This window comes from Vicugna pacos, chromosome 2 (assembly GCF_048564905.1).
Source record: "Vicugna pacos chromosome 2, VicPac4, whole genome shotgun sequence".
In the NCBI taxonomy this organism is placed as follows: domain Eukaryota; kingdom Metazoa; phylum Chordata; class Mammalia; order Artiodactyla; family Camelidae; genus Vicugna; species Vicugna pacos.
In genome coordinates this window covers 107,669,773-107,691,349 of record NC_132988.1, presented here as the reverse complement: position 1 = coordinate 107,691,349, position 21,577 = coordinate 107,669,773, and the positions used below count along the sequence as shown (strand labels likewise).

Below are 21,577 nucleotides of genomic sequence, written 5' to 3'. Positions count from 1 at the left end.
TTCAGAATAGAAATTGATCATGACCATAACATATACAGCTCAACATACCTGATCAACACTTACACTTATTATTAATTCCAAAATAACTTCATTGGTTTCACATATTGTTCAGTTACCAGGTATTAGTATCAATATTGCTTTGCCAACATCAACACTGAATAAAAATACTACGATAATTTATTCTTTTTGTTGCAATAGTTTGAGAAAAGTCTTCAAATTGCTAGCCAGTGGCTTCTGCATGCAATGAAAACTCTCTTTTGTGTGCAATTATAAGAAACTATAGTTCAGAGTTAATGCGTGTCTGGTGAGTGTGAATTCCTTTAAAAAATGTTATTCCCAAAGTTGCATTTCAGTATGCTGTGTACTCTAAAGATTTTAGCTGTATAAAGTCAGCATAAATTTTGAGGGTGGTAAAAGGGGTCATTTGAAAACAAATCCCTTTGAGAAGTGAAACCTTTTAGTTCAAACATCAGGATACGTTTTAATGGTGTTTGAAAAAAAAATCTCTTTTCACTTGAGTGCAGAAAAAAATGCTAGAGGGTTTTGGATAACATGAGCCAACTAATTCGGTGCTTTATATGTCCTTCATAAAGTGGGTTTTCTTTTTTCTATGTGGACTTAATTCAGATCACTTGGATTAATTCTTGTATCATTCAATACATTGCAAAACTGGATCATAAAGAGAGTCAGTGAATGTTCTAGATCTGTAGCTGTCATGCCCTCCTTTACTGAGACGTTAATATTAATCCCCCCACCCCTGAACACCCCACATCCCACCACTGATAATCATAGCCACCAGCTGACCTAAAGTGGCCTTACAGATGTATCTTGCCTAGTCCAAACAGACTTGACCCACAGACTCTAAAATATTTGAGTTAGTTTCCAGTATTTAAAAATTAGAAGAATTGATCTAAAATTTTCCATTTCAAGCTTCTCTTGAGAAAATCAGATTATTTGGCAGCCTTCCATTACAGCAGAGCAGCAGTCCCTTGGAGCTGAATGTTCATTGCTTACAACAGAGAATAGCATGACTAGCTGACCGAGGTCCTCCTGGTTCCCAGCTGTCTGTCTGCTCTTCTGCGTCTCTCCTCTCCACTTTGTTTCTTTATAGGTCACCCGCTTCTCTCATGCATGTTGTCTTCCTGGCCTCTGTAGGCAAGTGAATGTGCAACCTCTAATTCAGACCCTTCTCTGATATCAAACATCAGCCCTGAGCCTGTCTTTCTTGTGTCCTTCAACAACTTGCCGCGTTTAGTCACCACCCCACTGTATCGTCTTTGGACTTAAATCATTTGCCATCTGCACACTCTACTCACACATCCCTGAGATGACTTGTCTCCTCGCTGTCCTGCCACAATCAGACTTCTCCGAAGGGGGCGGAGGGGACAATATCTCTCTTCCAAATCTTATTCACTTTGAGTTTTTGTAATTTGTGTAATTCCTCTCCCCATTTGGACTATCTGCTATTTTTGGACAGGCAGGATTTGTGCCTGATTTATTTTTAGAATATTCCATGTTTCCATAAGAATAAGAATCATTCAGGAAATATTTGATGAATGAAACAGGAGGAGGAAGTGTATAGTCATAATAATTCAACTAACAATGCTTGTTGTGTTAGAGGGGAAGTAGGAAACATTTGAACCAAGCAAGAATTATGCTTATTTTCACCATAGCTCCCTTGACCCCCCATCTTCTTGACTCTCGCTTCAGGAAATCATGGTCACCATCACCGAGCACTGAACAAAAAACAGGATACATGGCTGCAACTAAAACCTGCTAGACTATATTACGCTTTTACTGTACTGCTACAGCATGTCACTTCATCCTTACCTAATGCAAGTACCAAATATAGATGTTGTTCTTACTACTCAAATTTCAGCAGCGGCTGATGTCCGCAGTAAAGAACAATGACCAGGACTCTGTTCCAGGACCTGTCAGAACTGATTCTGTGCCACTCCCGTGAGATTTCAATCGGAGAATTCACATTGGTTCATTTACTCTCAGACACCAGTTATACGTAGTACCCCTCAGATGAAGTGTAATTGTTCAGTTTTTCCAGCCATGACCGTCTCAGCTTCATTCCTTAATCAGTATTGTAAGTAGGCATGTATGTACACAGGGCATAAAGCAACATGGTCGAAGCTGCTCTGGCTAAAGCCGTAAATTCATAGTCAATGTATGATGACTGCAGAGGAATGTGTTAAAGTGTGAAATGTATTTACCGTCGTGTGTATAACAGAGTGCATTCCGGGTGCCATCTTTACCAGGTACTTGTCCTGCTGTCTTGGAGAAACAGAATCATAAGAAGTTTCCTCTCTGTTAACATATGGAGTGCTCAATAAATACTCATATTTCTAAAATTTCTAACTTTTTTTTATTCTACAGCACTCTCAACAACAACAACATTACTAGACTTTCTGTGGCAAGTTTCAACCACATGCCCAAACTTAGGACCTTGTAAGTAGCTGCAATGTGCATCAAGTCAGTTTAACCAACTAACGATTCCCCTTAGGCTGTATTTTTAGTATGCAAAGAACACTACCATTAGCTCATCATGAGGTAGACAAGGGAAACACCGCTTTTTAAAAAGTTCTAGATACGATATTTGAGTAAATGAGCTATTACTCTGAAAACGTGAAAGCTTTCTTTTAAATGATAATGTGTTACGGGAAGTTGAGGCGGGTAGAAAAACGTTTACTTTGAGCTATTGTGGAGGTCACATTTCATTAAGAAATGGAAAGCTCCTTGATTGGCTGTCAGAAATGATAAATGGTAAATCTTTATGATTTTATTACTGTACAACCAGCAATCCTAATACAGCTAAACTGGCCCTCCAGTACTCTTTGTAATGTAAAATTACAGCCTCACCCTTTAGTGCTACTATAATTAAGGTTGTGCCAGCGTCTATATTTAAATATATCTTTTCAGGGCTTACAGATGGACATTAAAATATTTTAGGTGAATAAAAAGGATTCTCTGATAAAGTATTTGCTACAGCTATCTTTTTCTCTTAGAGGAAAATTAATCCTCAAAACCCAGGGTGGAGTATTTAGTGAAAGCATTTTCAGAGATAAATCTCATTTGAACTGGGTTTCAGAATCACCTTGACCTAAAAAATATGTACAATATGTGAGACACGCTGGGAAACATAACCAAAGCATTGGACTTCTTGACAAAAGTGTGTTTTTAAGTAGGGTAAATGTATTTTGATCAGGTGTTCAAAATATTTTTATTATCACTGAAAGCATAACATTTATTTCCTCTCCAATAAAAAATTAATTAGATCACCACTTTTTAATGAATTAGATAGCACCAATTTCGGTGTCGTTTTTTCTCACAAAAATTTAGCTCTTTACAGGATATCATTATTATAATTTCCTTGGAATACAATTTAGCAAACTACAGTCATTCTGAAAGTAAGTAGACGTAACTAAATTTTGTTTTCTTGGGGCTGTTAGATTGAGACTAATCTGGCCAGATGAACAGCCCAGTTGACTCAAACTATATTTGATGAAATTGGTTTCTCATTAGCTTTAGCTAATTTTTTTAAAAACAAACTGATCAAGCTCTCAATCCTTGAAAAACTAACGCCACTAAGACTGTAAAAACATCTGTCATCTGCATTTTTGACAGTGGGTTTTATTTTCCTGTAGAAATCCACTACAGTTTGTCTTACTAATCAGGTTTTTACATTTTTGTGTTCCTTTCTCATTTCTGATGTGTGCACATCTAATTGAATCATCATAATGTGCCTGGTTTAGATGGAAATATTTAGAGAACAATGATGTGGAATGTGTTTTGTGGCCTCCAAAGAATGCCACTCTGCCCTCCAAGCAAACTTTGCCAGAGGTCATCCAGCCTTCCCAAAATGTCCCTTTTTGTCCTGTGGCATGCCGTCTAGTTTGAGCGAGACAGTCTGTTCCATATCTCCAGGCTCAAGGAGAATGTAAAACAGTCGTCTAACTTTAAATTCCCTTGCTTTGGTTGTTTCATTATTCTATATTATCATTGCTACTTAAAAATTCCATTTTTATGGTCCAATTATCTTTCTGGACTGGGTTCCATGTTTTAATATCCATTACTGTTATTGGGTTAGAATTGAGCACATCAGCTAAAAAGGACTAAAATGGTATTACTGTGTCATAGATGATTCTGGGAATGATGCTTTGATTTATAGCTTTGGATGTCCTTTTCTTTAGTTTGAGAAAACATAAAAGCCAGTTTGAAGTCATTTACCTAATTTAGTGGATACATTTGTCTGATATTTTATTAATGGAGAAGTGCTATTTGCCACTTGGACGGGACCCATGATCTGCTGTGGATCCCTGCCAGCCGAGAGGGGGCTGGCTTAATAATTCCTTCACTCCCAGCCATTTATGTTTTTTAATTTCAGGTCCTGTTCTTTGAGGATATGTCCCCAAGAGCCAAAAGCAGCTAATCCCCTTTCCTGTGCTTAAACAAAAAGAAGGAAATCAGAATAGGGATGTGAAAAGAAGTGGTTTATATTGAATTATTATTCTCTCTGGTTCAGCAAAAAAAAATATATATATATATATATATATATATATATATATATATGAAAGTGACCTGCTAAAAAGGTTTGCAAGCAGATTTCTACAGAGCAAATACTGGCAAGGCTAACTGGTACTTCAAACTGGGAGCCACAACTTTTATGAACGTACCTCCTCCCCCCGCCTGACCCCTGGCCTCCCCGTTGCCCCACCCCACCCCAGCGGGCTGTCAGCATGTCAGGGCTGCAGAGCAGGCTGCCTTGGGCTGATTTGTGTCTCTTTGCCCCTTTGAATCAAAAAGGTTTCTAGGGTCACGTTCAAGCTTCTGCATATTTGTTTAGCTCAGAGGGAGGTGAAGAGGGACCTCAGGCTGTGGTTGGAAACCAGTTTAATGTTTAGAAAAATAATTCAGTTGGCACTTATTTAGCTCTGCCTACTTATATGTTATCAGAGAGAAAGTGATTTGTTATTATGAATGAATTTGCCTAGTTTCGAAGTAACCATTTTCTGTTTTCTTGCTTTAAACTTCTTTGCTCTCGTGTAGTCGACTGCATTCGAACAACCTGTACTGTGACTGCCACCTGGCCTGGCTCTCCGACTGGTTGCGCCAGCGGCCCCGGGTGGGCCTCTACACGCAGTGTATGGGGCCGTCCCACCTGCGGGGCCACAATGTAGCTGAGGTTCAAAAGCGGGAGTTTGTCTGCAGCGGTAAGGGGGAAAGAAGCTTCCCGTCCCCGTATTCCTGTCTGCTGTGACGTCAGGAATTGTGCAGAGTGCATGCTCTTGCAGGGTTTCACTGTTGCTCACTAACATGTGCAGGGGCGCACTAATCCCTCTGCGGAGCTCCTCTGTGCCGGCAAGGACAGTCAGACGCTCTACACGTTTGTGCATGATTGGCAACTTCCGATGACTTGTACCTAAGTTATGATGAAAGAGGTTCCAGTTTTCACTCCAAGAGAAATATAAGACGTTCCTAGATTATGGTTCTATTTGTTACTCAACGTTTTCCCTTGAAGTAACCATTGGTATCTACTTTTATGTTAACGATGGGGAAAATGCTGAACTAGTCCTGGATCCCGGATGCAAAACTCAAAAAAATTAATAGAACTATAGTTGCAAAGTGATAAAATACTGTACATACTGGTGGTTCAGTTCTACCTAAAAGAGGTAAATGACTAGCCCTATAGTAACAAAAATCTGAAAATAAAAACAAGGCGTTCAGTTAGGTCTTTCTATGTGCTTAAGCACCACTCTAAGCATGTCACATATATTTACCTCATTTTTACCTCCCTCGTAACAGCTGAGGAGAAATGTAATGTTATCTTTATGTTGGAGATTAAAATGCTGAGAAGAGGAAAGTCCAAGGTTATACAATTGAGTTCAAGGATCCCAACCAAGGCAGTCTGATGCCCAGTCCACATAAATTGTATGTTAATATATTATACAAATAGTAATACATAATTATTTTTTAGAGCTAGGGCTGTGTCTGCTTTGGGAGTGTCTGTTCAAAATACAATAAAATTAAATTTTAAAGTACATGTAATGGATCATAAATAGCAATTTCTTAAAGGAAAGTGAGAAGACATGCTAGTTCAGGATTCTGTTTTATTGCTATTCTTTAGACCTTTTTATGTATTTTCTCATGCTTTTTGTAACCCAAACAAAATTTTCTTATAATGTCATGGAATGTTCTCAGTAGGTCTGATTGCTTTAAAAAAAAAAAAGTAAAATAATGAAATGACTAACAGTTCATTACTAACCACTTTTTTCTCTCTTCACTTTTTCCTTCCTGTTTTCTAGATGAGGAAGAAGGCAAGTTCACGTTTCTTGTTTAGACTGAAACTATTTTTGTAAAGTGTGAGAGCTTGTTGAGAGGGATCGGGTTAGTAACTGGCCTGCAGCCTCTTCCCTGCGTCTCGCCCGCACGGGGGCCCTTTCCCTGTAGGTCGGAGAGGGCTGTCTCCGCTGCAGGGACAAGCCCCGCCTTGGCCCGCTTGGTACAGGATGCCTGACAGTCTGTTGTTCGCCATTTGAAGAGCAAAATTTCAAATCTGAGTAGTAAAAATATATACCTGCATAAAATGACTTCGGCTAAAATAAAATTTAAGCTATATGAAGTCAAAAAAAGGAAACCACCTAGGGCATTGTTAAAACTAACAGAATGACATGGTACCAGTTATTACAACAAAGAAAGCATCATTGTGAACCTAACCAGACAATCAAACTTAGCATCATCTATTTCCCACCCCCCCCCCATGCGTATTGGCACCTATTGGCTTATTTAGAGTCAACACTTACGTCTACCAAGAGGGAAGTTTTAAAGCTTTCCTTTCTTTTTTGTGAGATGAAGTAAGTTAAGCTACGTAAGTTCAATAATGACTAAGCTCTATCTAAGCTTATTAGAAACGAAATATAGGTTAGTCTGAAATTGCTGCTCTTTGTGGAACTCAGAATAATTTTGAATAGAATCCTAGTTTCGAATCAGAATTTAGCCTTTCTCACAAAGATTTCAAATTTTCAAAATGATCATTTTTGTAAATTTGCTTTAAAGATCTCATTTGTTTTATCTGGTTGACCCAAAGACATAAATGCATGCTTCCTAAAATATATTTTAGACATACAATATCATTTTATGATCAGGTATTTAGAGGAATGCATTTCTGTTAAATAAGATGCTTTGTTATTTGAGCTAAGTTTGCATGTTTCACAATTAGGACATTCAGGAGGAAAACATATAACTTCGGTTTGTTTCTTTTTCAGGGCACCAGTCATTTATGGCTCCTTCTTGCAGTGTTTTGCACTGTCCGGCCGCTTGTACCTGTAGCAACAATATCGTAGACTGCCGTGGGAAGGGTCTCACTGAGATCCCCACGAATCTGCCAGAGACCATCACGGAAATGTATGTGCCCTGAATTCCCTCTTACCCCTCCACCTCCCCAGTGACCCAAACCATGACTTTCTTTAGGAGATTCTGGGTTTATCAAAGACCAGTGTGATCGATCAGCTTACACAAATGTTCCTTCCAGAATTGTATTGACCCTGACTCTGTTTAATTAAATACCTTGTTGAAGTGACTAGGATTTTTTCTTTTTTTCTTTTTCTTTTTTTAACACAAGTAGAATTAAAAGGAATGCATTTTAAGGACAAACAGTACTTTCCTTTTTTTTTCAGAAGGTGTTATTAGATTCCTTAGGAAAAGTAAGAGTGTATATACCCTATCTGTCCGATTGTTTCTGTACATCTTCTCTTGCGCATTTCTAGCTTGGAATTGGGGGGAAATAAATGAGAAACCAAGCCAGCGTAGTAAATCATAGGAACAAGATAACTAGATGATGTCTGCCTTCTCAAGAGCTCACGTTTTAAAGTGCAGTTTCACTGTTTTGTTCTGTTGTATAGTCTACCACGGGGTATAAAAAAGACAATGTTGTAAGTCAAAGTATATAAGATTTTTTAATTAGTCAACATTTTAACTTAACTGAGCCAGTAACTATCTCTATCAAATGTTAAATTCTTTGGACAAGATATTTCCTACCTAGTTTGTATGCAGCTGCGGGTTCATTTCTCTGTCCTTGCCAAATATAAGTCAGGTGGATAAAACAAGGTCACATAAGATGCAAAGTGGACTGCTTTTAGCATCTTGGGAAGTAAACATTAGGCAAAGTCTCAATATCCATTAATGAAGAAAGCACCTCTTAACCCCTCAAGTGTATATTGTATCATTTTAGAAGTTAATTCTAAATTTGAATTAAATAAATATTGGGGGCATATTTGGTTGGAATAATAACATAGAATTAACTTCTGATGATAGATCTACATGTAGGCACCAAAAAATTAAATTATTTTCAAAAACTATTCATTGTTTTTTCACCAGTTAACTGCTCTAATTTACCTTATATGAGAATAACCTTAATTCACAAAACCCACTAACACTTTTGAAATATCTAATACGTGCTTAAAAATGTGCTTTGACCTTTGCAGTGTAAGACATGATCCTTGTAGGAATTCTAGAATCCGTGGAGATTTGACAGAGACATGGAATAATGGATGCACATAATAATATTATTCTCATCAAATTTTTAATTGCTGGAACACTACCTTGCCCATAAAAGACATTTGTTTTCTTGAACTCTCTCAGGTACCAAACACCAGGGAAACAAAGTTAGAAAGGTAGGCTGGAGCTAATTCATGGAGGACCTTGATAGGATAAGGATCTAAGTCTTTCTTTAGGAGGCATTTGAACACAGAAGTTTGAATCTCCCAGAAGAATTGATCTGACAGCTGTGCACCAGTGGTTTGGCAAAAGGAGAGAATACCAGTCATGGGGCCTCTTAGGAGACTGTTACAGTGGTTGAGGTGAGATGTCATAAGAGCAGGAGCTAGTAAGTAATAGGAATGATGGTGCAGAAGCAGATATGGTAGCTAATACAGAAGCAGAATTAATAGGATGTGGCATTTGATGAGATGAGAGAATGATGGAAAAAAATTTAACCAAAGATGATGCCAAAATGTCAAATACGAGAGATGAAGAGATGATGGTTATCACATTGCATGTAAGAAGCAAGGAGCAGGACCAAAACTGGGAAGGAAGATGGTGGTGAGAAAAGTTTATGCAAGATGGAAATTCCAATAAGATATTCAGAGATATTAAAATAATACAGACTATCATCATTTGGAGCAAGACGGGATTTGAGGCAAAGATTTAGGAGTAATTAATACTATAAAAAACAAAGTAGATGGGTAAAGCCATCAAATGGCCAATGGAAGGAACAGCAAGAGAGGAGAAACCCAAGGGAACTGAATGAAAACTGCTGAGGGCCATGATGGGTAAGGGGCTTCTAGGAAAAATGATCTGCAGAGTCAGATACTCTGGCTGATTAACCAAGAGGGGATTTGAGAGCAGGTCTTAGAGTTGGAGCAGCATGTTGTTCTTGGAGGATTCAATATAGAGTGATAGGTAAGTAAGCCGCTCTCCAGAGTGTTAAGAAAGGTCGTCGATGACAAATATTGAAGAGAATAGATATGGAGCAGTTTGAAGAGTTTGGCTGAGAACGGATTTTTTTTTTTTTAAAGACAATTGCCACTATAAACGACAGACACTTGGATTTATTTTAAGATGAAGAAACCTGCAATCATTAGCAAGTCAGAGAGGAAGAATGGGTTTAGAGCCACATGAGAGTGAGAGTTAGTTAAGACGTATGTCGGAGCAAGGTTGTTCTGGACCCTGGAGGGAACGGATTAAATTCCAATCATAGGAAAGGAGACCAAAACGCTGTTGCTGGTTGACCAAAGAGTGAGTTGTTGTAGACATGACAGACTGAAAGGAATATGAAACATTTAAATGGTTAATCTCATGAAGTCTACTTTATTTTTTGTCATAGAGCTTTTCTGACATTTTGCATGCTCTATCGATTTTGGATGATGGTGGAATTTGGTAGCATAAAAGTTATACTAAATAATAGGTCCCATTGGGTTTGCTGATATTGAAGAGGTAGTTTATCACATAAAGCTATAATAAATTAAATTTACAAGCAGAGATGAAAACATGTATGAAGCTCTTGGTAAATTTTACTTCCCTGATTATTACCTCATCAGCTTTATCAGTGGAGCATCTGGTAATAAATCATATTGATCTTCAGCTCCAACAAAATACCCCCATTACCATTCATTACAATGGTACAACTTACTAGCTTAGTGACTCACTTTTTTTTATTACTCTTTCTTTTTTTATTAAAGAATCAGTAAGATTCATAAAATCTGGAAATAAAGCTAGGTGACATCTTTTCAAAAAAATTTTTGTCGATTCTGTGTTTTAATACATGATGAACTGAAAATTACTAACTCCATATTTTTCAAATAATTTCTTAATCTGGATTTTACTATAAATTATCAGTAGAATTTTTTTGTTGCAAGTTTCAGACATTTAATTCAAAAATGTTCAGTAGATTTCCTTCTGTGTCATATGTCTTTATTCCTGCAGCTGTCTCACGTTCTGACAGAAAGAAAGTTTATACGGTGATGTACAGGAGTGATAAATCTGGGTAGGAAAACTTGCCTCATCCTTTTCTTTTTTCTGCTTTCTGCTTGCAGCTATAGCTTCGCACTTGTGGTACTTGCTCGGATAATTAGTTTTAAGCTATAAAAGGGAAACATTCCTTTAGAGTCAGAATTGAAATAATTTGGAGAAGGAGGAATAGAAAGAGATGAGGATTTATCTAATACCTGCAGGGATGGACGCTACATACACACTGTAGCATTTGATCTTCTAACTGACCTTTGCTGGGGGGATATTTTTGCTATTTCAATAAAATAGGAAAACTAATGCAAAGGCACAGGTTAGATAAAGTCTGGTTGTATTTCTCCAAGGAGCCTCATTATCCTGATGATTTTACTATGGTCCAGGATCTGTCCTCTGATTTGTAGGCTAGGAGTCTGACTTGACTGCACCTGATTATTGCATTTTGCCATTATATATATATGTGTATATATATATATACACACACACACACACACACACATACACACACACACACATACATACACATATATATATGTGTGTGTTTGTTGGTATAACATCTGTCTCCTTACTAAAGTAGTGGCTCTATGAAGGCAGGAACTGGTTCTGTTCTAATTACTACTGAGGACCGAGGGACAAATCTAGTAGCTGTCACATAGTAGGCCCTTGATAAACATAAAATAAATATTTATGAAGTGAGTGGATAATTAAAAAATTAAACATTTATAGCAGATCTGGCTCTGAAAGGGTAGAGCTATATTAAACACTATTTAAAAACTAAAATCTGAAGGAGGAGTCCATTCTCTCCCTGTAGGAAAAAAAAGTGATGCTTTTAAGCATAAAATCAGTAAGGGAAAATGTAATAGATAGAATGTTAAGTGGAATGGGCTAAAATGGGGTTATAATACTGAAAATTCACTTGTTAATTTTTCCTGTGCCCTGTCCTGGCTTGGATCCCATGTGTCTGAGAACTCCTGTTTTCCTGCTCTTGGCTGACCAACCCAGTATCTAATAGGCAGCCCCCTTCTTTAGATATAATACTCAATTCAATCTTCTCACAGACGCCTTAGACATCTTTCTCTAAGGGTATATTTTCTCCATAATGAAGCCTATAGATGTTTACCTCAAATTCCTCAAAGGCTGACAGCTTCATTTTGCTATTTAAAAAATAGGTCAGGCTCAAAAAAGTTAAGAAATCTTGAAAAAAAAAAAGTTCTTCAATTGTGAGGTGACTAAACTGGCCTCAACCTTAGATTTAATTGATTCCAGAGCCATGTTCCATCCTCCACTGAGCTGCAAAAGAAAGGCATGGCTTAGCTTGTTTGATTATCACTGAAGGGGTAATTGAAAAAATTATGAAAGGCTGATACTCAGAAAAACAGGACACTTTAAAAAACTTACGTATGAAGGAAGCATAGGAGCATAGAGACAAGGCATAAGAATGTTTGCAAAACTAAGAACTGTTTTATATTACTTTATATCTGGAACTACTGTTCTTTCCTATTCTCTGTTAATATTCTTATATCTCCCTGGATTTTGCCTGCATAGATCTTATCACAGCTTAATTTGATACTCTGACTCATGTCAAACTATCCTACTAGACTGCAAGCTTAATGAGGGCAGGACCATGTCTTTTTTTCCTCACCATTTTTGTCCTAACATTTAGCATAATGGGAGTAGGGAGATGAACAGTGCGAGGGCAGGTAGAGAGGGTCTGCGACACACAATCTGGAGAGCCGCCAAACCTCCATTCTTCACAGTAAAAAAAATGTGACAAAGGAGTATGGACTGATGATGATGGATGGGAGGAGGAAACAGAATGTCTAATAAGAGGTAAAATTAGGTTTAGAAGAAAGTTGTTGCTGCCCTGGAATCTTTCCAGCCCTTTGCTGCTTTGAACTCCGCTGGTTGAGCATCTTGTTTCCGTACAGATGAAATGCCTCTGGCAAGTCTATACACAGTCTCACCCATGGCAACAAAATCAGGAATAGCAAGTTGATTCTCTATATATCAAGTCCTCAGAATTAACTTCTTAAACCTTGTCGTGAGGTCTAGTATTTTGAATGCAATGTGATGGATTGCTAGAAAGTAGACATTTAGTTCTCTTCAATCCAGTTATAGATTTTCTGCGACGTGTCACCTGTTCAGACCATTATTCAGAAATTCCATAAATCACGAAAAACAGTTAGTAAAAACATAGATTGTAACAATACAGTGTGTGTCTTGTCGACTCTTAGGTCCTGTTGCTTTTACTCTTGGTTAGGTTTTTCAGGGTTCCAGAGCTAGGAGCCATGCAGTTCTTCCTTTTATTTGAGAGAAGATCAGGGCAGTGTTCAAATTACACAAAGGGGAAGTTATGGTACCCAAGTTCTCAGGCCAGGCCTTATGGGTGTCATCTCAGTGTTTTCTGAGATGTACTGCAGATTCTCAGAAGTTATAATCCTTGTTTTGGATGTGCCATTCAAATACATAAAATGGAAAGGGGACTCACTTTGTTATGTAAGCTCACTGGACTGCTTTTACTCTGCTAGTAATAAAGAAAGCTCTTTCAAAGAGATTCACAATGATGGAGGTTAGAGACGAGGTTCAGGAGTAGTTTTTCTTTTGTGGCTTTCCTCTGGATCACTTGCATGCGTGATTATAAAGCAATGGAAGTGAGCGTGATTCTTGAATGCTCTATCCAATTACAAACTGCATTTATGATACTGAATATAACTTTAAAATTATGTCTTTGTCCTCCGTTTCTGTTTAGACATTCTGTGTTTAACCCTTTTCCCACTATTTCTGCATTTGACAAAATCCAAAGGTTTGAATCCTTTATTATCTATTGAATAATATGTGCCAAATTTTGAATCCACATATTTCAAAGTTATTCGAGTTTCCATTGGTAAGGGTACATAAATTTGATTTGATCAACTTTTTTTTTGAATTATAGTCAGTTTACAATGTTGGGTCAATTTCTAGTGTAGAGCACAATTTTTCAGTTATACATGAACATACATATATTCATTGTTGCATTCTTTTTCACTGTGAGCTACCACAAGATCTTGTATTTATTTCCCTGTGCTATACAGTATAATCTTGTTTATCTATTTTACATATGCCTGTCAGTATCTACAAATTTCCTCTCCCAGTCTGTCCCTTCCCACCCCCTCCCCCCGGCAACCACAAGTTTGTATTCTATGTGTATGGATCTGTTTCTGTTTTGTATTTATGTTCATTTGTATTTTTCTTTCTTTTTTTTTTTTTCTCTTTAAGATTCTACATATGAGCGATCTCATATGTTATTTTTCTTTCTTTTTCTGGCTTACTTCACTTAGAAAAACATTCTCCAGGGACATCCATGTTGCTGCAAATGGTGTTATGTTGTTGTGTTTTTATGGCTGAATAGTATTTCATTGTATAAATATACCACATCTTCCTTATCCAGTCATCTGTCGATGGACATTTAGGCTGTTTACATGTCTTGGCTATTGTAAATAGTGCTGCTGTGAACATTGTGGTGCAGGTGTCTTTTTGAAGTAGGGTTCCTTCTGGATATATGCCCAGGAGGGGGATTCCTGGGTCATATGATAAGTCTGTTCCTAGTCTTTTGAGGAATCTCCATACTGTTTTCCATAATGGCTGCACCAAACTGCATTCCCACCAGCAGTGAAGGAGGGTTCCCTTTTGTCCACAGCCTCTCCAGCATTTGTCTTTTATGGACTTTTGAATGATGGCCATTCTGACTGGTGTTAGGTGATACCTCATTTTGTTTTGATTTGCATTTCTCTGATAATTGGTGATAATGAGCATTTTTTCATGTGCCTATTGATCATTTGTATATCTTCCTTGGGGAATTGCTTGTTTAGGTCTTCTGCCCATTTTTGGACTGGGTTGTTTGTTTTTTTCTTATTAAGTCATATGAGCTGCTTATATATTCTGGAGATCAAGCCTTTGTCGGTTTCATCTTTTGCAAAAATTTTCTCCCATTCTGTAGGTTGTCATTTGTTTTGCTTATGGTTTCCTTTGCTGTGCAGAAGCTTGTAAGTTTAATTAGGTCCCATTTGTTTATTCTTGCTTTTATTTCTATTGCTTAGGTAGACTGCCCTAGGAGAACATTTTTGAGATGTATGTCAGATAATGTTTTGCCTATGTTTTCTTCTAGGAGGTTTATTGTATCTTGTCTTATGTTTAAGTCTTTGATCCACTTTGAGTTTACTTTTGTGTGTGGTGTAAGGGAGTGTTCTAGCTTCATTGATTTACATCCTGTCTAGTTTTCCCAACACCATTTACTGGAGAGACTGTCTTTATTCCATTGTATATTCTTGCCTCCTTTGTCGAAGATTAGTTGACCAAAAGTTTGTGAGTTCATTTCTGGGCTCTCCATTCTGTTTCATTGGCCTATATGTCTGTTTTTGTACCAATACCATGCTGTTTTGATTACTGTAGCTCTATAGTATTGTCTGAAGTCTGGGAGGGTTATTCCTCCGGCCTCTTTCTTTTTCTTTAGTAAAGCTTTGGCAGTTCTAGGTCTTTTGTGATTCCATATAAATTTTATTATGATTTGTTCTAGTTCTGTGAAATATGTCCTGGGTAATTTGATAGGGATTGCATTAAATCTATAGATTGCCTTGGGCAGTATGACCATTTTAACAATACCGAGTCTTCCAGTCCAGGAGCATGGGATATCTTTCCATTTTTTAAAGTCCTCTTTAATTTCCTTACTCAATGTTTTATAGTTCTCCATATGTAAGTCTTTCACCTCTTTGGTTAGGTTTATTCCTAGGTATTTTATTACTTTGGGTGCTGTTTTAAAGGGAATTGTTTCTTTACTCTCTTCCTGGATCAACATGTTCTTTTAAATAGCCCATTCTTCACTAGCTTATTAAGAGAGTTACAGGTACTCATGAAATCAAGCATGACTTTTTGATCATTTGTCACGCATTCAGTAATGCCTCAGCTAACAGAACAACTGTCATGCTGTGTAATTGGTTCATTTTCTTTAATTAATACCAAATTTTGAAAATAAATTTTAAAAATGAATATATAGTTTGAATACTTTTATAGCACATGTAAAATAACCTTGACTTTACTATTTAGACAATATTGAGCTTGACTAATTTTTATAGCACATGTTAATTAGCTTGACTTTACTATTCAGAAAATATTGATAAAATATCTAAATAAAGCAAATGGTGCCAATTTTAATGTAATTTTGTATGAAATAAATAAATGCTTCATAATCTGATTTTGCCTTAGATAAATCAAAATAAACTGAAAATTTCAAAGTGAAATTATTTTCACTATAAATGTATTTAATTGTTTCACTACAAATGTATGTAAAAACTTAGGTGTATTCTACTTAAGGGTTATGAAATGCAACAGAAAGTAGGCAGAGTTAAGAAAATGTTTAAAAAGAAAAATTTGGTCAGTTCTACCTTAGTTCATGATTTAACTGGAGTGCTTGTTAGCATTTTGCAATTTAATGCATTCCTGGTATTTTTGTTACTTCAGATTCACCCACCTAGCCTATAACATGAGTTTTGGTCTTGAACTTTATATTTTTACAATTGTGTGTTCCTTAGGCTAACTGATAACTCTTAATATTTTGTATATTAGAAACATATATGACTTTTTTTAAAAAACATCATAGCTAATACCTCATTCTGATAAAATTAATTTGCAAAGCAAGTTTCAAATTGTTGATTTTATTTCAGAAGTACTGAAACAATGTAGAAACCTATATGTTCTCTAAAGGTTAGCAGATACCTTTTCAGTTTTTGCACTGTAGAAAATAGTTTTGTTAGTTTTTACATAAACATGGTTCCAAATACGGATCTATCATCTGATCATTCTGATGTAGACAATTAGAATTACATTCATAAATTTGGCTCTGAGATTGTACAGTAGCAGAAATTAAGTATAGATTCCCCCAAATCTTATTAAAGAACTACTTTCTCTTCTATCAGATAGTATCATCTTATCTAGAAGTGTCATTAAATAAACAGTCCTAGAATTGAAGTAAACCCATCATCAAATCCACCAAGTCATACAAAAGTCAGTATTTTAGCTCTGATTATGTGCTCATCTAGTTATGATTAGAAAAGCAAAAAAAGTATGATTCCTTTCTGGCAATATTGTTTTTTATTTTATGAGATAAAAAGAAAGTCATTTGATGTAAAAGAATGTTTTGTACAAATTTTATGAATCCTGTATTCATTTCTTCATGTTTTAGGTTATATCTGCTGACGTTTTCATATCGTGATCTCATCGTAAGTTAAGACCTTGAAAAAGACATAATAATGTAGCTTCCTACAGAATGTAGGGAGCCAATTCATTATTCAGTACACAAAACAAAGAGTACCATTGTGTTCCCTCAGAACAGACATCTCACATTAATTCTTAGTTATCAGTAGCCATGCTTAGTGTAATCTCTAGCAGTTTTGATGGTTCCACAGCAAAATAGCGTAAGATAAATAATGTAAAATAAATATATAGATTAAACTATACTTTAGTTCCATAAACCATTTTTGAGTTCACTAATAATCATTGGAGTATTTTTATCTTTATTTTGGCAGAATTCTCAATTTTATACACATATCTTGAACAATCTTTAACTGTTGTTGAATGAAATAGAATCATCATTTTTTAAAGCTACATGTATCCATTACATGCAGTGAATTCATTTTTATTAAGAGTGTGGGGTCATGATAAAATTCTTTGTACCTATTTCCATGAACCTTACCTCCTTTTTTTTTCCAATTTTACTGAGAAATAATTGACAAACATAATTGTATGTATTTAAAGTGTACAGCATGATGATTTGACATACTTACTCATTGTAAAATGATTACCAAGATCAAGATAATTAACACAGTTATCACCTCACATAGTTAACTATTTTTGTGTGTGTGATAAGAAAGCTTAAGTTCTACTTTCAGCAATTTTCAACTATACATTTGAAATATATTATTAACTATGGTCACTGTACTGTACATTAGATCCTCAGAATTTATTCTTCTTATAACTTAGTATTTGTACCTTTTAACCTACATCTCCCCATTTTTACTCCCATCAGCGTCAGCCAATCACTTTTCTATTCTGTTTTAATGAAACTGGCTTTTTTTTTAAGATTCCACATATAAGTGATAGCGTACAGTATTTGTATTTATCTGTTCAGCTTATTTCACGTAACATATTATCCTTCCAGGTTCATCTATGATGTCACAAATTACAGGATTTCCTTCCTTTTATGGTTGTGTAATATTCCATTGTATATACATCACAATTTATCCATTCATCTGTAGTGGGACATTAAGGTTGCTTCCATATCTTGGCTATTGTGAATAAACCTGTGATAAACATGGGAATGCAGATATCTCTTCAAGAGAGTGAGTTCAGCTCCTTCAGATATATACCCAGGAGTCAGATTGCTGGATTATGTGGTAGTTCTATTTTTAATTTTTTGAGAACCACTATACTGTTTTCTATAATGGTGGTACTAATTTTACATTCCCACAAACAGTGCATGAGGGTTCTGTTTTCTCAACATCCTTGCCAACATTTGTTAAGTCTTGTCTTTTTGATAATAGCCATCCTAACAGGTGTGAGGTGACCTCACTGTGGTCCTCATTTGCATTTCTCTAATGATTAGTGATGTTGAGCACCTTTTCGTGTTTCTACTCACCATTTGTATGTCTTTGGAAAAATGTCTATTCAGTCCCTTTGCCCATTTATTATTTTGATTATTTGCTTTTTTGCTGTTGGGTTGTATGAATTCTTGACATATTTTGGATATTCACCCCTAGCAGATATATGATTTGCAAATATTTTCTTCCATTCCATTGGTTACCTTTTTCAACATATTGATGTTTTTCTTATTTGTACCTAATTTCACAAAGAAATTTATATGCTAACATAACTGTTATATATATGTATACACACACCCTTTGTATGCCTTTTTGTCGTTGATTTGTTTGATCAGTTAAATAGAAAACCATAATGGCTTTCATAAGAGAAAAGTATAGAAGAATGAATCAAACTCTTGTACTATTAGTTAAAATGTGAAAATGAGTATGGTAAAATTGATATAAAAGAAATATTAAAATGACTAGAGTAGTAAGGCAAAGCAGAAGCACTAACTGGTTTCTCTTAAACATTCCAAGTTATCTGATGAAAGTTGTTGCAACAGATCATGACACCTAGAAAAATAACATTTTTTTTCATGTTCTACATGTTCAACAAATATTTTTGAGGGCCTACTCTGCATCATGCATTACGGTTGAGAGATCACAGGTCCAGCTTTCAAAATGTATACAGTGCAGAGAACTGAAGCTTTACACAAACAGAAATGATCAAACCTATAGGACAAGTAATAAATCCATGTGCATGGGGAGCACAGAGAAAGGAATCTCTTGATTTTCCTGGAGGACTCCTAGAATCTTCAGGTATGAGGACATGTTTTGCCAGAAGAGAAACGGGGGGCTTTCTAGACAGGGGAAAGAGCATCACGAAGTCCCAGAAAAGTGGAAGATGATTGTGTCTTTGAGAAATGCAAACAGTTCTAATTGTTAGAACATAAAATAGAAGCCTAATCTTGAAGAATCACCCGTCCTGATGACAGTAGGATACAAGGGGAAATTTTGAGCAGTGTAGTAGTACGATTCTATTCGTTAGTTAGAAAAATCACTCTCACATGGAGTAGAGGATGGTTTGGCGGAAAAGAATGTAATAGAAAGAGTCTACGTAAGGCAGGCTGCAGGCTCAGCGGAGATAGTGATGGGAGGCACTTACAAGAAGTGACTTGGAAGCTGTTGTGGTTAAATCACTAAAAAAGCTTCTGCAGGAAAGAAATGGAGATCCAGTAAAATAAGACCTGTGTAGACTTTGACATGGAAATGAAGACAGCTGGGGCATAGTTATCGTATAATTCATTCTCAAATGAATGAAATTGCTACTTGTTTTTTAAGAATTAAGTTATAGATTTATGGGAAAGAGTAAATTGAAAATTTGTAGAGTTGAAATTCTACTAGTGATCACAGCGTTATCTGAACTTTCGGAGAAAGATGACAGATAACTTGGACAATGACTCAGTGCAGGCATCAGGGAGAAGGCTATTTCCTATCTCTCACTGAGTAACACTGTTAAACAAGTGATGTATACTGATAATTTGCATTTTTTTAAACCAATATTACCAAATGGGAGACTTAGCTCAGTGCCTGACACATACTAAGTGTCCAGAAGGTTTTACTCATTAATGAAAAACAAAACAGCAAAACTTCCACTTGTCTTTCTTGGATTACTAAAGAAAAATTATGTATGAAAACTGAGTGTTAGTGACATTATGATTCTGTGCTCTGTTCCCCTGAAATCTGTGAGGCATGTGTCTCAGCCCATTTTTCCCTCTAAATCTAAATTATGCGATTGTGTGTGTTGAGTGTACTTTTGTTTGCATTTGGGTATATGTCCATATAAATGCATACATAAAAAATTTTTAACACTCATTCAGAAGATCATTGCCTGAAATATGAGGTCAGTAGAAACACACACACACTTTTGTCTTGCTTTAAATTCTTAAAGATCAAATGGAAAAAAAAATTATTTTTATTATAAAAACATCAGTTGTTCTTACACTCAGGGAAATGTACCCAGTATGACACATCACAAGAAATAAAATAAGAGTAAGGAAATGGACAATTTTCAGGAACAAGTCATCCAGAGACAGGGATCACTGATAATCAATTAGGATGGACACAGTCTTACGGCAAAAACCCTGGCTATATAGGCAAGGTATGTCCCTCTAGGGACCAATATTCACTCAGCTGTTAAAGGTATTTATTAAACTTAAAAGGTTCTAGAAACTGCAATTATATAACAGCAATAATATTCTAGTCTAAAATAATCTTGGGTTATTTTATGTAGGGACATATGAGAGCTTTCATTTACTGCTCAAGTTAGAAGTAACATTCCAGAAATATGAAGCCCTTACTTTAGAGTTATTATGTAAAAGTCAAGAAGATCCCTGATGTCAAAGTCATATTGCTACTTCCTCCTTTACAAAGGCTGGACTGAGGTTACCTATGATGAGAATGTTTGGCTACACCGAGCATGACTCAGAAGCTAGAGTCATTCTGCCACTCCAGCCTTCACCCCATTAAATCTGTTGTATTTTCTGGCAGCTGTTTTTGCCATTTACATTAAAAGCAGATGGGGAAAATGCGAAGAACTGTCAGTTTTATTACCATGTATAATCAGCATCTGGGCTGTATGTTACAGAAACAGTCAAACTCATACTTTACTAGTGGTGTAAAAAGTTTTTTGAGTTTCTAAGACATGTTCACATTAGAGAAAGTGTTATATTTGAATCATGTGGATCATGGAAATTGCAACCGTTTATATTTTTTTAGCCTCCATGTGAATGATGCATATCTGTATGTGTTTAATATGCAGTTATGAATTATCAGCAAAACCGTTCTGCTAATTTGTTTTAAAATGTGTTTTGGAACCATAAATATTTGTTTCTAATTAGAGATTAAATCATGTGTCAGATTGATTCTTTATATAATCTGTGTATGTCTGTGTAACTAATATGCTGTAGATATTGCAGCATATAATGCTGTATATTATATGTTACACATGTACACATATATATCCTCATTTTTATTGTTTCACCATTTTTATGGGGGGGTCATTTAGGTTTATTTATGTATTTATTTACTTAAACAGAGGTACTGGGGATTGAACCCAGGACCTTGTGCGTGCTAGGTATGCACTCTACCATTCAGCTATACCCTCCTCCTGTTTCTCTATTTTTGAGCAGGAAAAGCATACTACATATTTATTATTTTACATCTCATAATTTTTACCAAAACATTTTTAGAAGGTTTTATTTTCTTATTTTTCAGAAATAGAAACTCAGACAGAGAGAAACAGTAAAGTTTCCCAGATTCACAGAGCTAATCAGTGGCAGATCCAGAATTTATTCCGAGTCTGTATAAAGCTCATTTTTTTAATCACTAAACTACACATTTTTTCTCTATGTCTGTACATATACGAAACATAAATACCTCTT

General features: G+C 36.0%; 1 protein-coding gene across 3 annotated transcripts in view; it reads left to right on the top strand.

Moving 5' to 3' along the window:
- Window positions 1-21,577, top strand: part of SLIT2 (slit guidance ligand 2) — a 351,115-nt gene that overhangs the window by 227,074 nt on the left and 102,464 nt on the right. For all 3 annotated transcript variants that reach the window (XM_006208114.4, XM_006208112.4, XM_072945820.1), the window contains 3 exons: window positions 2,386-2,457; window positions 5,056-5,219; window positions 7,272-7,410. In XM_006208114.4, the coding sequence (XP_006208176.1) occupies window positions 2,386-2,457; window positions 5,056-5,219; window positions 7,272-7,410 (375 nt within the window). The remainder of the gene's footprint in view (window positions 1-2,385; window positions 2,458-5,055; window positions 5,220-7,271; window positions 7,411-21,577) is intronic.